At 42.5% G+C, this 14,766-nt stretch overlaps 1 protein-coding gene across 2 annotated transcripts; it reads left to right on the top strand.

Annotated features, from left to right (window-relative positions):
- Positions 1–3,953: 3,953 nt before the first annotated feature.
- On the top strand, positions 3,954–13,303 carry GEMIN2 (gem nuclear organelle associated protein 2; the record flags this gene model as incomplete). 2 transcript variants are annotated; one of them, XM_082000328.1, is made up of 10 exons in its annotated part: positions 3,954–4,081; positions 4,739–4,823; positions 6,016–6,105; positions 7,784–7,843; positions 8,011–8,121; positions 10,340–10,384; positions 11,128–11,196; positions 12,564–12,674; positions 12,889–12,947; positions 13,264–13,303. In XM_082000328.1, the coding sequence occupies 10 exons, from the start codon at positions 3,960–3,962 to the stop codon at positions 13,301–13,303; spliced, it is 792 nt and encodes a 263-aa protein (XP_081856454.1). The 2 variants fall into 2 exon arrangements, with proteins under 2 accessions (XP_081856454.1, XP_081856453.1); XM_082000327.1 differs by having other exon boundaries at positions 3,960–4,081; positions 12,892–12,947.
- Positions 13,304–14,766: the final 1,463 nt, after the last annotated feature.

Below are 14,766 nucleotides of genomic sequence, written 5' to 3'. Positions count from 1 at the left end.
GGCCAGCGCTGACCAGCCGCCGGCGGCATCCCCGGCCCCTCAGGGCCGCCCGCGGGGCCGGAGACAACCTTCAAGGCCGCCCAGGGATCCCCCCCCCACCGCCACGACGGGCGGCGTGAGCGCCCGAAGCCTCATGAGGGGAGGCGGCGAACTCCCCACCACACTCCCTCCCGGCCCAGCAGCTGGACGCGGGCCCCACAGCCCGAGGTCGTGGGTGTCCCCCGTACCCACGCAGCGCCGGCGAAGGACTCTCCTCCCCGTGGCACCCCCGAGCTCGCACGGCCGGCCGCCTTCGGCTCCTCGCGCCCTCCGCTGCCCCCTCCAGCCCCTGCCCTGCCCGCTCACCCCGCGTCCCGGCCGCCGCCGCTGCCTCTCCCGCTCTCCCCCGCCCGCACGCAGCCTCCCCGGCGCTGCCGACGCAGCCAACATGGCTGATGGGAGAGTCCGCGCCACGTCAAAGGGCAGAGAGCGGCGGGCGGGGGTAGGAGCGCTGAGCTGCGCGGCTCCGCAGCCGCTGGGGGAGCCCTCGCCGTGCCGGGGTGCGGCCCCGCTCCCGCCGGGCCAGGTCGCCCGTGCTCCGCAGCCCTCCCCGGCGAGCGGAGCGGAGGGCCCGGTATCAGTCGTACCCGCACCGCTGACCGTGGCTTCACCCGCTCGCATGTGCCTCCCTCGCTGCTCGACTTTCAGATTTCTTCTAAAGATTGTTTGTCTCACGCTCGGGACAGGCGGCATCCCGGCCAGCGGGGGAGTTTTGCCTTCTCTACGCTTCGGCTGCGCTCCACTGTTACCGGAGCGGTCCTCGCCCCCGCCGGGGGATGCGCTGCTCGGCTGCTGCTCTGTTCTCTGCCTGCGAGGGACTGTTTCGAGGACAACCTCAGGACCAAGCCAGTCGGGCTTCTGGGGGTCCTTGAATCCACGCTGCTTTTTGTCCGACTTCCATCCCGTGTATTTCTGACAACTTTTTAATCTGGAAGGTTGTTTACATAATTCCGCAGAAGGCCTGGGAAAAAAATATATTGAAATTATATTCCTGGTGAGTTTTAGCCTGAGACAGTACTTTATCTCACATTTATAAGTATTTAGAAATATAATGCATGTTTATTTACTGTCTGCACAATAACTTTCATGTAGCTATAACTGTACAGTTTTGTTCAATTTTTTTGTTAGCATGGTTATCTTTTTCTTTCCCCCCGAGACCCAAGTGGGACACTTAGCTTTCAGGGACTTCAGAATCGTTTTACTCAAGCCTGCCACAAAAGCCTAGGACAGTAACTCTTGTCTTTCCTGAGAGATCTCAGTGCAACCAATCCAGACATGGGGGAGGACTGAAAAACATTCCTCTGACTACCACATCCTCCTTTACTGCAACTCTGAAAACATGCTATGACCACCAACCAAATATAAATTACTAAAACATCCTTATCCTCTTTTCTTACACGTCAAATGTAATTACGATAGAATTTCTATGCCATTACTATCTCCAGTGTTGTTTGATAGTCCTCTTCAATCTAAAAACACGAGCAGGTAAACAACAGCAGAACTTAAAGAGAGGAATTTTAAATTTCCACATCTGCAGATCTCACTGCCAGTTGTGTGAGTATTAAGCAGGAGCTTGCCAAGGCCATGTAACTTCCGGGGGGGGGGGGGGGGCGGAGACGGGAAAAAAAAAACCCACAAACTCACAACAGGATGAACTTTAAACAGATGCAAAGAAAGCAGTTCAGTGTTATAATTTCAAAAGTACTCAAAAACGCTGTCAAACATTTTCAGAATGTTACACCAAAAAGAGGCAAGTCCCAAAGTCAGAACTGCAGTATGAACACTATAGGCAACAAGAGAAAAAGAGGCAACTGACACTTAAAAGGGAAGAAGAAAGACCAGGAAAGTATATTATTCTGAAGGTTCCGTACAACTAAAAGGTATACAGTATTTTTAATCAGTCATTAACAGAATTAAATTTCATTACATAATGACTCAATCCGATACCCTAAACTTCAAGAAATGCCTTGCAGCTGTTATGATGGTGCAGACCACAGAGAAAAGCAAGTAGCAAAAAACTACAACAAGAATTAGTGTCCTAACACAGTATGTATTCATTATAACAAAATATTCTATTATCTCTTAGTATTAGAATGTACAGTAAAAGTATTTAATTTCTCTCAACACAGAATTTTTAGTTTATGCGTTAGATTTTTTTATGTCAGTGGTGCATATCCATTGATAGCAACCCACCTTTTCTTCAGAAAACTACTCTTCCATAAAGCCTAGGCAGTTGAGAAGGAAAAAGAACATTCGTTTCCAGTTCCTTTTTCCTCTTCCTCCACTGAGTCATATTTGCTAGCCACTGCATCAACATAATTGGTAAAACCTGTTAGGAACAATTTAATTATCAGTGGAAGACTACCTGTAGCAATTAAAAATATGTTACTTTGCTTAAAAAATATCCATGAAAGTTCCAGAAAAAGTCCTCTGAAGATAGGGAGTATATTTAACATATATTTTTATCTGTGGAGTCTCTTTCTGTTCATAGTTCTTGACTTCATGACAAATAAAAAAAAAGTAGTTCTGAATATTACCAAAGTTTTAGAAGAGAACTTTTAATAGCTGGACTCACCGAAGTTTTTGTCTTGACCATTGGTCAGCTTTTCCAGAGGTATCACTGTAGTTTTAGCTAAGCAAGTTTTATTTCAAGTGATGACTGCAATTGTTGCATACTCAACTAGGATGTCAGATCCGGGTTTCAGAATTAAAACTCTCTGTTCCACGTAGGTGGTTTTGGAAACACCTTAAAGCAAACAAAAGCCAGTGGAGAGGAGGAGTTAGGGTAGATGTTCGTTCAGAACTGCTAAAATACAGCCTTGTAGAAAAAAGCATTGCTTTTTTAAACTTATGTCAGAAGTATTTAGAGCTACTCTGATCTACTAGAGGGACTGTGGGTAGCACTAAACTGACTTAGCATGCTGCAGAACTAATAGGAAAAAATAATATACAGATTGACATTTTGCATAACAGGAATTTCATAATATGCAATGTAAGTTATTACAGCATTATCCATCTGCTTTTGATCTTAACTCATCACTAACCCCCCTTTGTGCTAATGCTACCTTGTTTTTGATTTGGCATGTGGGTACTCCCACTTAATAGCATTTAAATAAGCCCATACAGCAATGAAACAAAAACTCAGGCGTTGACCCTTCCAGAATGAGAACTGTTTAAATTTATAGCAACCAACTTTCCTGTAACTAATTACAACCATAGATCTCAAAGCATTTCAAGGAAGGGACAAGTAGTATCATTACTACTGGTTGCCCACAGGGAGAATTGAAACACTAGCGAAAGAGTTTTAAAGAACCATTCGCAAAAACAATTGGTATATCAGAATGATGGCACAGGGCCTAATAAAAATGGTTATTAAAGGTTTACATCAATTCACCACAGAAACAGGCCCAACTTGATGGGCAGTAAATCAGCACAACCACTTTCTGCACTGCTCTTTGGCCAAACTTCCTTTTATTCCCCTCAAGTTTTCAAGGCTGCTAAAACCTCCAGAGCAGGCCGGTGCTCAGGGCTTAGCGTTTCCCGGTGGCGCAGCCCCAAGCACACAGCGCGTTCACGGTATCGCTTCCACGCCAGAGCGCGAGGACTGAGAGGAGACGGGAGGCCCTCAGGTGCTTACAGCAGCACCGCTCCCAGGACGCACTCCTTGAGGCGCTAATGGCGCTCGCCGACGGACGGCACGACGAGGAAATGCCTGCGCCACCCTAGGCCTCCGCTCGGCGCCGCCGCTCTCACGAGAGCAGCTGCCGCTTCGTACCGCCCCCCAGCGCGCCTGCGTCGCGGCAGGCCGGCCTCAGCGCCGCCGGGTCAGGTGACCGCGCATGCGTCGCGGCCGCCGCGACCGCCTCCGCCGCCGCTAGGGCGAGGCGGGGCGGAGCACGGGCGCCTGTGGTGGTGTGGCCATGGAGCCGGGTGTGGAGGAGCTGATGCCGCGACTGTTGCCGGTGGATGACTGGGACTTGGCTGAGGACTTCGACCCCACGGTGCCTCCCAGGACGCCCCAGGAATATCTGAAGCGCGTCCAGTGAGTGGCGGGGTGAAAGGGCCGACCACCCGTGGGCCGGGGCGCCGGTGCTGCCCGGGCCGAGCTTCGCGTTGGGTTGCGCGAGGGCGGCTGCGACGTGCCGAAAACCACCCACCAGCCGCAGCCAGAAGAGCTGTTTCCCCAGCGCTACCGGTGCGGTGGGATCCCGTCCGGCATCGGGTCTAAACTCACCACTTTCTGCGAGGCGGCTGCTTTTGTAGGGCTGCGTAACGGCTGCTGCAGGCCGCGGCCCGCTGCCCCGCGCGCTCCGGCAGGCTCGCCACTCCACGGCGATCCGCAGCTCGGAGGGGTCTGCTGCTGTGTTCCACAGAAAGGCAGAGGTCCGGTTCTTGGCTCTCAGTACCAGCAGCGGTGGCCTTCCGAGGTCTCGCTGCTGCGGGAAGCGTAGCGGCACTTCAGGCGAGTTAGGAAGCAAGCAAGCTTCGAGCAGGCCAGAGTAGCAACTGAGCTAGCAGTGTGGCAGCTGAGAATACTTGATCTGTAACTCTCAAGTCAAGCCTTCTGTAAGAATTGCTGGTATGGCCAGTGTTTTAGGTACCTGAAGATTTCCGCAGGTGCAGTATTTCAGAGACGTCCGGCATATAACCACCTGTTTCAGGAAGGAAAAAATGGAGCCACTTGATTTTTGTCTTGTAGGATTGAAGCAGCTCGATGCCCAGATGTGGTCGTGGCACAAATAGACCCCAAAAAATTGAGAAAGAAGCAGACAGTAAACGTTTCAGTAAGTTTGAGAGCTTTTACACCTTTTGTTTTGAAAAAACCTTTTGTTTGAGGGGTAAGATGTTAATATCATAATGTTTGTACTAATTTTGGGGAGTGGTTGGCATAACTGAACAATAGCACTACTGGATTTTAAAAGCATCTACAGAATTAAATGTTTGGGTTTGAAGAAACAGCTGTTCAGCTGCTAACAGCAGTCTTTATAACTGATTTACATTGATAATATCCCTATTATTTGATACACAGCAGACTATTTTACTGTGTGAGGAAATCAAACGTTGCATTAAATTTTACAAATATTTAATCATAAAACATGCATAAACTTTAGAAGAAGGATATCTCCATACCTATATTTAGGTTTAAATATGTATCTAGGATAAGGGTAGTAAGTGCAGCTAAGCTTTACTAAAGTTAGATGAAATTCTAGCATCACTTCTTTCCTTTGTGGTGGAATATTTTATCAGAATTTTTTCTTACTGTCCAAGCAGATTTTTCTGTTGTCACATTACCCTGCCAACTTCGTTTTTAATCTACTTTCAAATAGTTCAAGAGGCCGAGTTTGCTTTTGTCTAGTGAAAACTGTACGATCTCAAATTTCATTACTAGATTGCTCAAGAAAAGTTTCTAGTACTGATATATGACTATGTAACTTCTGTGACCATTCTCTTAACTCGTCTCATCTCTTTGTAGTGGCATTCTTAAAACATTTGTATAAAGATTCTCTTTTTTTTAATAACTATTTCATGCTAATATTTAAAGAGGTTATATCTACTTAACTGTCAGAGCTAATATTTTTGTGGTCTTCTGTCTTCCTCAACTTACTATCTTGGAAAGTAGAATGCCTAAGATCCATAGCATCTGTCCAAGATAGGGAAACAACACCCTGCTTTTTATCAAGAGGGGAGTTAAGACAGAACAATTGCTAAAAAGATTACCTTAAATAATTATTTGACAATGTATTTTGAATATTTTCTTTTCCTTCTTATTTGCATATGAGAAGAGTCAAACAGAAGAAATTTTGTCTAAACCAATTGTTAAGTCAGTCTTGGATGTGGTCATGAAATTACCTTTCTTAAATAAGGATTTAAAGGATATTGTTTACCTGATAGTAAACATATACCGATTCTCTTGTTCTTAAGGATTCTTCCTATAAAGCTTTCTTTACATTATAATTATTGCCAGTGTTTTCTCAGATTTCTGGATGTCAGCCTGCTCCTGAAGGATACTCTCCAACACTCAAGTGGCAGCAGCAGCAAGTGGCCAATTTCTCAGCCGTTCGTCAGGTACAAAATGGTGTGTGTGAGGGGACTTGCACTGTCTAGATAGAGCACATCTGTGCTTTACAGGGGACAGCCTTATATGTAGTATAGAAATGTTACGACTTTATGGTACAACAGATGTTTGTAGTCAAATGTTTTAAGTTCCTGGAAAAAAAATTGAGTATATACTGTGTGGCTTTTAAACCTCTGATAAATTGAGAGGGTAATGTTTAAAAAAAAAATTCTCCTTCAACTTAAGCAAAAATATCAGTCAGTCTTTAGATTAAATGATATAGAGTAGCTGTGGGAGGACAAAAATCCCTATGATGTTATGCAGTTATATTAAAACACAGTGCCAGCAGGAATGTTCTGCAGAACTCAACATTAACTGAAAAACAACTGGATTCTAACCCAACAGGAGATTCATGTATGTAGAACATGCTGTCCATATAGGGTACTGTTGACAGTGGTGGCACCCATTATGAGGAGAAACACTGCTTTGGTAAAATGTGCTTGTAAGGTGTTAGCACGGACTTAAATCTTTCCTACCACATTTGCACCCTGCTCTTAAATAACAGAACAAAAATGGAGAATTGAGCAGTCTCTCTCTCTACCCATGGTTTAAACAGCATGAAATGCAAAACATAACAAAGATGTAGGTAGGGAGAATTTATGACTCCAGTACTGTGGAAGGCATGTTTACAGTGCATCGATACTTCATTGTAGGAATACCTCAAGTAACTGAACGATAACCAACTGCACTGAAGCTGCTGTAGCTCATTTACCCTGTTTTTTCAGGGAGGTAAATCAGTGGAGGTAGATATCTACATAAAAATCATGGTAAATCAGTGGAGGTGGAGTGTAGATCTACTGCATCTACACTGCAAACATTAACTGAGTTAGCCCCTATTTCTACAAGGTATCACACTGCATACTGTATATTAGACATAATCTAAGGTTCTAGTAGAAATAAGAAACTGGCATCTAAAGGCATATTCACTGTACAGGAATTTCTTTCATACACAAATCAATTGTCCTTTCATCTGTGCTGGAATTAACACTGTGAAGTATGAGACTATCCTAAAAAAGGATCAGAAAAAGAGCATCAGAAGTCACTTGTCAAACACTAACAAGCTACTGTTACTTACAACATTTTAGTGGTCATTTTTACTGCTACAGTAACAATTGGATTAGGGAAAAATTTCTTCTGTTACAAAAAATTTACACCTCTGTACAGGAAACTGTCAAGGAAGCCAATTTGTCTTAGATGGCATCCCTGTCAGGTAGAAGAAATATAGTAGGAAAGCACACTTACCTTCTTTCTAACAGTTCTGTAGACACCTGATACAGACCACTGTTGGAAACAGGATATTTGCTTTATGTGTGTTTTTGGATTACACCAATTGTTTTTTCTTAAGCTTGTTATACCAAGAAAAGTCTAGAAGACTATTCAAGCTTCATGTAGTAGACTTTAAAATTCCTTCAGCTTTGACATTACTTCCAAAAACCCAGCATGACCAATTTAGTTTTTGTCTTTATACTAAGAGGCATGGGAAATATTTAGCCAGTTATGCCTCTACTGATCTATAGAACATCTTAAAATATACTTTTTATACATTTTAAAAATAATGAAGAGCAGTTATGGCTAGGATAAAGTAACTGCAAAGTTAAACTGTGGTTTGGCTTTGTTTTAATTATCCAGAGCCTGAACAAGCACAGAAAGCACTGGCGGTCACAACATTTGGACAGCAATGTTACTATGGTGAGTAGAATTCATAACAGTGCTGCCCAGCATGTTTTCCAGTCATTAAATTTGTGGTTATAGTTTTATAGTTTAATGCAACAACTTGTGAATATTATCAAGTCTTTCCTTTAGTGTCTCCAAGATAGCAATGTTTCACAGTTTTCATTTATTTTTATTTACTTCAGCCAACATCAGAGGATGAAGAAGGCTGGAAGAAGTTCTGCCTGGGTGAAAGAGTATACTCAGAAATAGAGGCAGTATCTGATAATGAACATCTAGGAATTGATTACATAAAGGTGAGCACAGGACTTCTATCTAATTATCAATGGCTGTTTTCAAGAATAACTGCCAGAAACATTCCTACTGCTTATTACCGCTTTGTGCTAAATAGAAAGTAGGCTCTCTGGTGAACCAAAAAAGTCCCATTTTTATTCCCTTTGAAGTGGAAAGTACATGAAGCAGAGAACAAATCTATCCCTTCAGTCAAAAAGTTGAAGAGTTCCTTGATCTGTTATCAGCTAAAGAACACTACTTTCTTGCTCCCTGAACTTGGATGGAAAGCTTTCTGCATAAGTCTGCTTTAGTGTTTTGTTTAATGGTGATACATGGTTCCTCTCCTCATACTTGCCATCCTACAAACATGCTGTTCACGGCATCATTTTGAAAAAACAAAACTTTAACAAATAATAGTAACAGCAAGGTTCTTTAATACCAAATTTGACTGGACCTTCTCTTAAACTTGCTTGAAGATTTTTATTAATAGATTTCAAAGCCTAGAATAGACTTTCCAATGACCACAAATGTCTGAGCATCACAATAACATGCTAGTATGTTCTAAATTGGAACAAAATTGCCCCCTGAGCTGGAAGATGGGGATGGAGAGCACAATAACCCACCCATAATCCAGGAGGAAGCAGTTAGGGACCTGTTAAGCCACCTGGACACCCACAAGTCTATGGGGCCTGATGGGATCCACCCAAGAGTACTGGCAGAGGAGCTTGCCAAGCCACTCTCCATCATTTATCAGCAGTCCTGGTTAACAGGGGAGGTCCCAGAAGACTGGAGGCTTGCCAGTGTGACACCCATCTACAAGAAAGGCTGGAAGGAGGATCCTGGGAACTACAGGCCTGTCAGCCCGACCTCTGTACCAGGGAAGATCATGGAGCAATTCGTCTCGAGAGTGCTCACAGGGCATGTGCAGGACAACCAAGGGATCAGGCCCAGCCAGCATGGGTTCATGGAAGGCAGGTCCTGCTTGACCAACCTGATCTCCTTCTATGACCAGGTGACCTACCTAGGGCATGAGGGAAAGACTGTGGACGTTGTCTACCTGGACTTCAGTAAAGCCTTTGACAGCATCTCCCACAGCATTCTCCTGGAGAAACTGGTGGCTCATGGCTTAGACAGGTTTAGTCTTCGCTGGGTAAAGAACTGGCTGGATGGCCAAGCTCAGAGAGTTGTGGTGAACGGTGTTAAATCCAGCTGGCAGCCGGTCACAAGCGGTGTTCCTCAGGGCTCGGTTCTGGGGCCAGTCCTATTCAATATCTTTATCGATGATCTGGATGAGGGCATCAAGTGCTCCCTCAGTAAGTTTGCAGACGACACCAAGTTGGATGGGAGTGTTGATCTGCTGGAGGGTAGGAGGGCTCTGCAGAGGGATCTGGACAGGCTGGATCGATGGGCTGAGGTCAACTGTATGAGGTTTAATAAAGCCAAGTGCAGGGTCCTGCACTTGGGTCACAACAACCCCATGCAACGCTACAGGCTTGGGGAGGAGTGGCTGGAGAGCTGCCTGGCAGAAAAGGACCTTGGGGTGCTGGTTGACAGCCAGCTGAACATGAGCCAGCAGTGTGCCCAGGTGTCCAAGAAGGCCAACAGCATCCTGGCCTGTATCAGAAATAGTGTGGCCAGCAGGAGTAGGGAAGTGATTGTGCCCCTGTACTTGGCACTGGTGAGGCCGCACCTTGAATCCTGTGTTCAGTTTTGGGCCCCTCCCTACAAGAAGGATGCTGAGGTGCTCGAGTGTGTCCAGAGAAGGGCAACAAAGCTGGTGAGGGGTCTGGAGCACAAGTCTTATGGGGAGCAGCTGAGGGAACTGGGGTTGTTTAGTCTGGAGGAGGCTGAAGGGAGACCTTATCGCTCTCTACAACTACCTGAAAGGGGGTTGTGGCAACAAGGGTGTTGGTCTCTTCTCCCAACTAACTAGTGATAGGACAAGAGGAAATGGCCTCAAGTTGCGCCATGAGAGGTTTAGACTAGGTATTGGGAATAATTTCTTTACTGAGAGAGTGGTCAAGCATTGGAACAGGCTGCCCAGGGAGGTGGTGGAGTCGCCATCTCTGGAAGTGTTCAAGAAACGTGTGGATGTGGCAGTTGGGGACATGGTTTAGGGGACACGGTGGTGCTGGATTAATGGTTGGACTTGATGATCTTGAAGGTCCTTTCCAACCTTAGTGATTCTGTGAAAAATGTTTATGATAATGTCTCTGCATTTTCCAACTTGATTTTTTTCAGGTGGGCTTTCCCCCTTTGCTAAGTATTGTAAGCAGACTGAATCAGGTAAGCCTACCTCTTAGAATAGCATAATGACATTGCATAAGTCATTATTTCTCATATTCTATCTGTTGCAGAAGTCTTATCTATTTTTCTGTGCTAGAGTAGGGAATTGTTTATTATAACTGCTATTCACTGTACACTTGCAAAGAAAACGTGTAATCATTATCTCACCTTCAGCTACAAACAACTCTACTAGTGAACATTTATCATGACCAGTTTTAAGAATATTTTGTTCTTGTAATTTCTCTACAGAACATTTAATGATTGACTGTTTCCTGAATGCCTCATTAGGTGCTTGACAGTGTTTTAAGGTTTCTTATTGTTTTAAGTACTGTCCTTTAACTTGATTGTGAATTCTTGCATACACTGCAAGACTAGAAGAATAACATTTACCTTTCCTTTAGTACTGTTTTCCACTAGTCACCTTTATACAGAAACAGCCAGTCAGTGTGATGCCTCTTTCCTAATATGTAGCTACTTATCCATAACTTCTTGTTAACACAGAAATTTACTTCATTTTTTATAAAGTTCTTTCCAGGAACTGCTTCTTTAATGCTTACTTTACCCTTACATGGAACTTCAACCTGGAATAAGTACCATATGGAATCACAGTGGAGCAGAAATATATAATGTGTATATTTATACAGATCACATTGCTTTTTATGTAATATAATCTTTTGGGTAGAGGGACAGCAAAACAAAACATTGCAGGTATTGTATTGTCTCTCTCTGTTCCTCTTTTGAAGGCAACAGTAACCAGTGTCTTAGAATACCTGATAAGCTGGTTTGGAGAGAAAAAATTTACCCCAGAACTGGTAATTTTTACTTTACTCTAACTACTTGCACCTGAACACATTAAACAAGGGATAAATTGTTCATAGTTATCTATGAAATTGTTTTAGTTTCTAAAGAGCTCTTTGGATGCATGTATCACAGTTACTTTCAAAACTTACTTGATTAGATACCAAAATAAGTATTCACAGAATGTTTTAGAAGGCTAAATACAGAACATAACAGACACAGATCTGTCAACTATTGCCAAAAATACCTCTCCTTTTTATTGCTCCCCACACTAACTTAATCCGCCAAGTTGGATGAGTATCAACGCTGGGGAGAGAAGAGGGTCAGGTCAGACTGCAGCAGTTTTGGTTCTGACCAGTTTAAGCTGTCAGGATGCTGCGTGCTGTATTTACTGACACCTCCGTTTTAGCTTGGACATGTATGTCTATGCAAAGACACGTTTAATTTTTTCACGTACAGCACATGCAAAGACGTGTTTAATTTTTCCACGTGCAGCACTGACCAGAAAGCTTAGTTGCCTTAGTATGGCGTCAAATCAAACCTAGTAAGAAATTCTGATTGACAGGGCACATTAGCACAGAGTTTGGCCACAACTAGATTGACTAGTTATGTAATGGCATCGTATCTGCAAAAGACCTTGGTAGGTGCATCTCCTCTCATTCAGTACCACAAAGCAAAAACAGTAATGAAAAATTACTTCCATAATACTAAACAGTTTCACCGTTTTTTAGTCACCTAAAGGCTTTTCACATTCTGTCCTTTTCTCTAGGACTGTTTTCTTATTAACCAATATGCTGCAGAGGACATGCATATTGACTTTTAGTTTCTTCCCATAATGAAAGCTACTAAATACTCTAATTAAATTAAGAAGTTAGACTGGTACCAGAAGTTACATTTGTAAGAACGCAGTAGAATTCAGTGAAGTAAAATGCAAAGGACATGTTTTCACGGTGGTGCAAATCTTAAAGCTGATCTAACAGCAGTAATTCCACAAAGATTTGACTCGATACATTCACTCTTCAGGAATGTTTTTCCACAGTTTGTGAAGTTAAAAATTAATGGCCAAGTAATAATCTTTAGATATTACTAAAATAATTATTCACTCAGACTTTAATAGTTTAAGCTGTATTACTTTGTATTTTGGCCAGTACTCCCAAAAATATCAGGACATCCAGGAGTACTGCTCACAAGAAACTTATCTAAAAGCACAAAATTCTACTGTGTAGTGTCTAATTTGGCTTTCAAACTTTTCAATTCTGGCAGTACCACTTGAATGCAATTTTGTTTTGAGACCTATGCTCTAGGCCTGGTCTATATAAGGACTGCATGAAACTTCAAGGAAATGCTGATAATTGAAACTTTATTGTTGGAATCCGCACAGGGCAGGTGGCTTTATGCGCTGTTGGCATGCCTTGAAAAACCTTTGCTACCTGAAGCTCACTCCCTTATTCGACAGCTGGCAAGACGATGCTCAGAAGTCAGAATACTAGAGGTAAGATTTAATACAACATTATGCAAAGGACTTGCTGAACTTAAAATTATTAGGAGGATGATTTTTCAGTTCTTGAAGTCTTGGTAAGTATTTTTTTGTGTCCTAAGTTTGCTTGAGAATGAAGAGAAGACTACAAGCATGTAACATGGCATGTAACAGCTTTTCTATTGGACACAGGTAACGGGAACTGTTCTAATATTTATTTCCCTTTCAGGAGAACAAGAATGAAGAACAAATATCAGCTCTGAACTTGATAATCTGCTTAGTTAGCAGGTAATGCAGGTTACCTATATAAAACAGTAAAGTATGTGCAGATTACTCTTGTCCTAACCCGGATTCTTTTAAAGTGGAAGTCAATTACCCTGGGCTTATGTAGCAAATATACCTAGCTAAAAGGACTTAAGATAAACCCAAGAGTAAAGTAAGCTTATTGGTTTCTTCAGATGAGCCCTTGAACTGCAAAGCTGTAAATATGATTGATAGAAACACTAAAAGAAGAGCTAGAAAGTAAGGGGCCTAACAACTCAGAGCCAAGTAAGGAGTATGTTGCATTAGAGGTTTCTTACCATATTCCACTTCCCTCCACTAGGTACTTCGATCAACGTGACTTGGCTGATGAGCCTTCCTAGACTGTTTTGAGAATACCAAGTATTTTGTGTTGCCATAGTAGAAACAGCATTATCAGAGTTAACAGCAAGACACTGCACCGTTCAGGCCTGAAGTACTATACAACCCCTTCAGAACGCCCTCAAGATAATGCATTTGGGACAGCTTTGAATACCTTAAGCTGAGCTTTAGCATGAGATTGTCAATGTCTCCGGTATGATCACCACCATCATTGTAAAATGGTCAATGAAGTGTCTGGCATCGTCTCTCAAGCTACTGTCTCTGTAAACTACATTCTTGGTTAGAAATTTCTACCATCTGAGTAACCCTGTGGACACTGCTATTAGGTGAAGTCTGAGGTTACATTATAAATGATTAACTTTAGCACACACCCATTGAGGGCTTTTTTAATAAAACTGAAGCATTTTAAGGAGTGTTCTTAAACATTGTGGCTTTTCTCATTCTTCCATCATATTTAACAGCAGCCTTACTACAGAAATTTACACAACTAGGACTGAATGTGCTTTTTCAATCTTTGGTTCCTAAGTTTAAGCACTGCTAAGCAGTTCAACTATAGCCACTAGCTTACTGAAACAATTATTTTAGTAAAACATAAACATTACTAGTGCCTGAGTAGTAATGCTATTTTTAGTAAACAGTTGCAGAAACCAGTGAAAATTACACAGCTGTATTCAATGCTTTTAATAGAAACATTTATTAAACAGAATAAACAAATTTATTTTCTATATGGTACCTCGACAAATGCATTAGCTCGCTTATTTATATATTTAACATGGAGTGCTTCGCCAAGAATATTGGCATTTGCTTGGTACATACATGACTCCTTCTGGTTCTAATTATCTTCAGCAATTAAAAATCAGTGTTAAAGGCTATGAATTCTGCTCATAGCAGCAAAATGATACACAGTATTAACTGACATCTGCTTTCTCTATAAAAGTGCCCCGCTACTAAAAATAATCATTAAGCACAACCAGTTATTGATAAACCTTTAATATGTCTTTGAATTAATGGACTTTTGCATCTAGAATAGTAGTCTTTACTGCCAAGTGAGACATCAAAGTGAATTACAGTAACTACCAGAGTTTTAATTCTGGATATATAAGTAACAATGATTCTGTATATGTCGATACTGAATGTCTACCACACTGCAGATGCCTAGAATATGATGACATTGAAATGTCCATCTCTTAGATACACAGTGCAAGCTATTTCTAGTCTTTTTAGTAACATTTTTAGCATGTCAAAAGTAGGATGAATTGGCAACTGAAGAACAGATGGAATGCACTCAGCAAGAATACTAGTTAGCAAACACTCCATCCCTACAATTTCAAACAAATCTGAGTTATAAACATGGACAATCACCACAGCCTTCCTATAAACAACCAGTGTAAGAACCCAATGTTTTCAATCAGTTGAACAGCTGATCCCCAACAAGTACATTACTGTAGTGACTTTTCATCTTTGC

The sequence above is a fragment of the Phaethon aethereus genome (assembly GCF_964289735.1).
Source record: "Phaethon aethereus genome assembly, chromosome: 5".
NCBI lineage: Eukaryota > Metazoa > Chordata > Aves > Phaethontiformes > Phaethontidae > Phaethon > Phaethon aethereus.
Note: the sequence above shows the minus strand (reverse complement) of the source record. Positions and strands in the feature narration are given on the sequence as shown.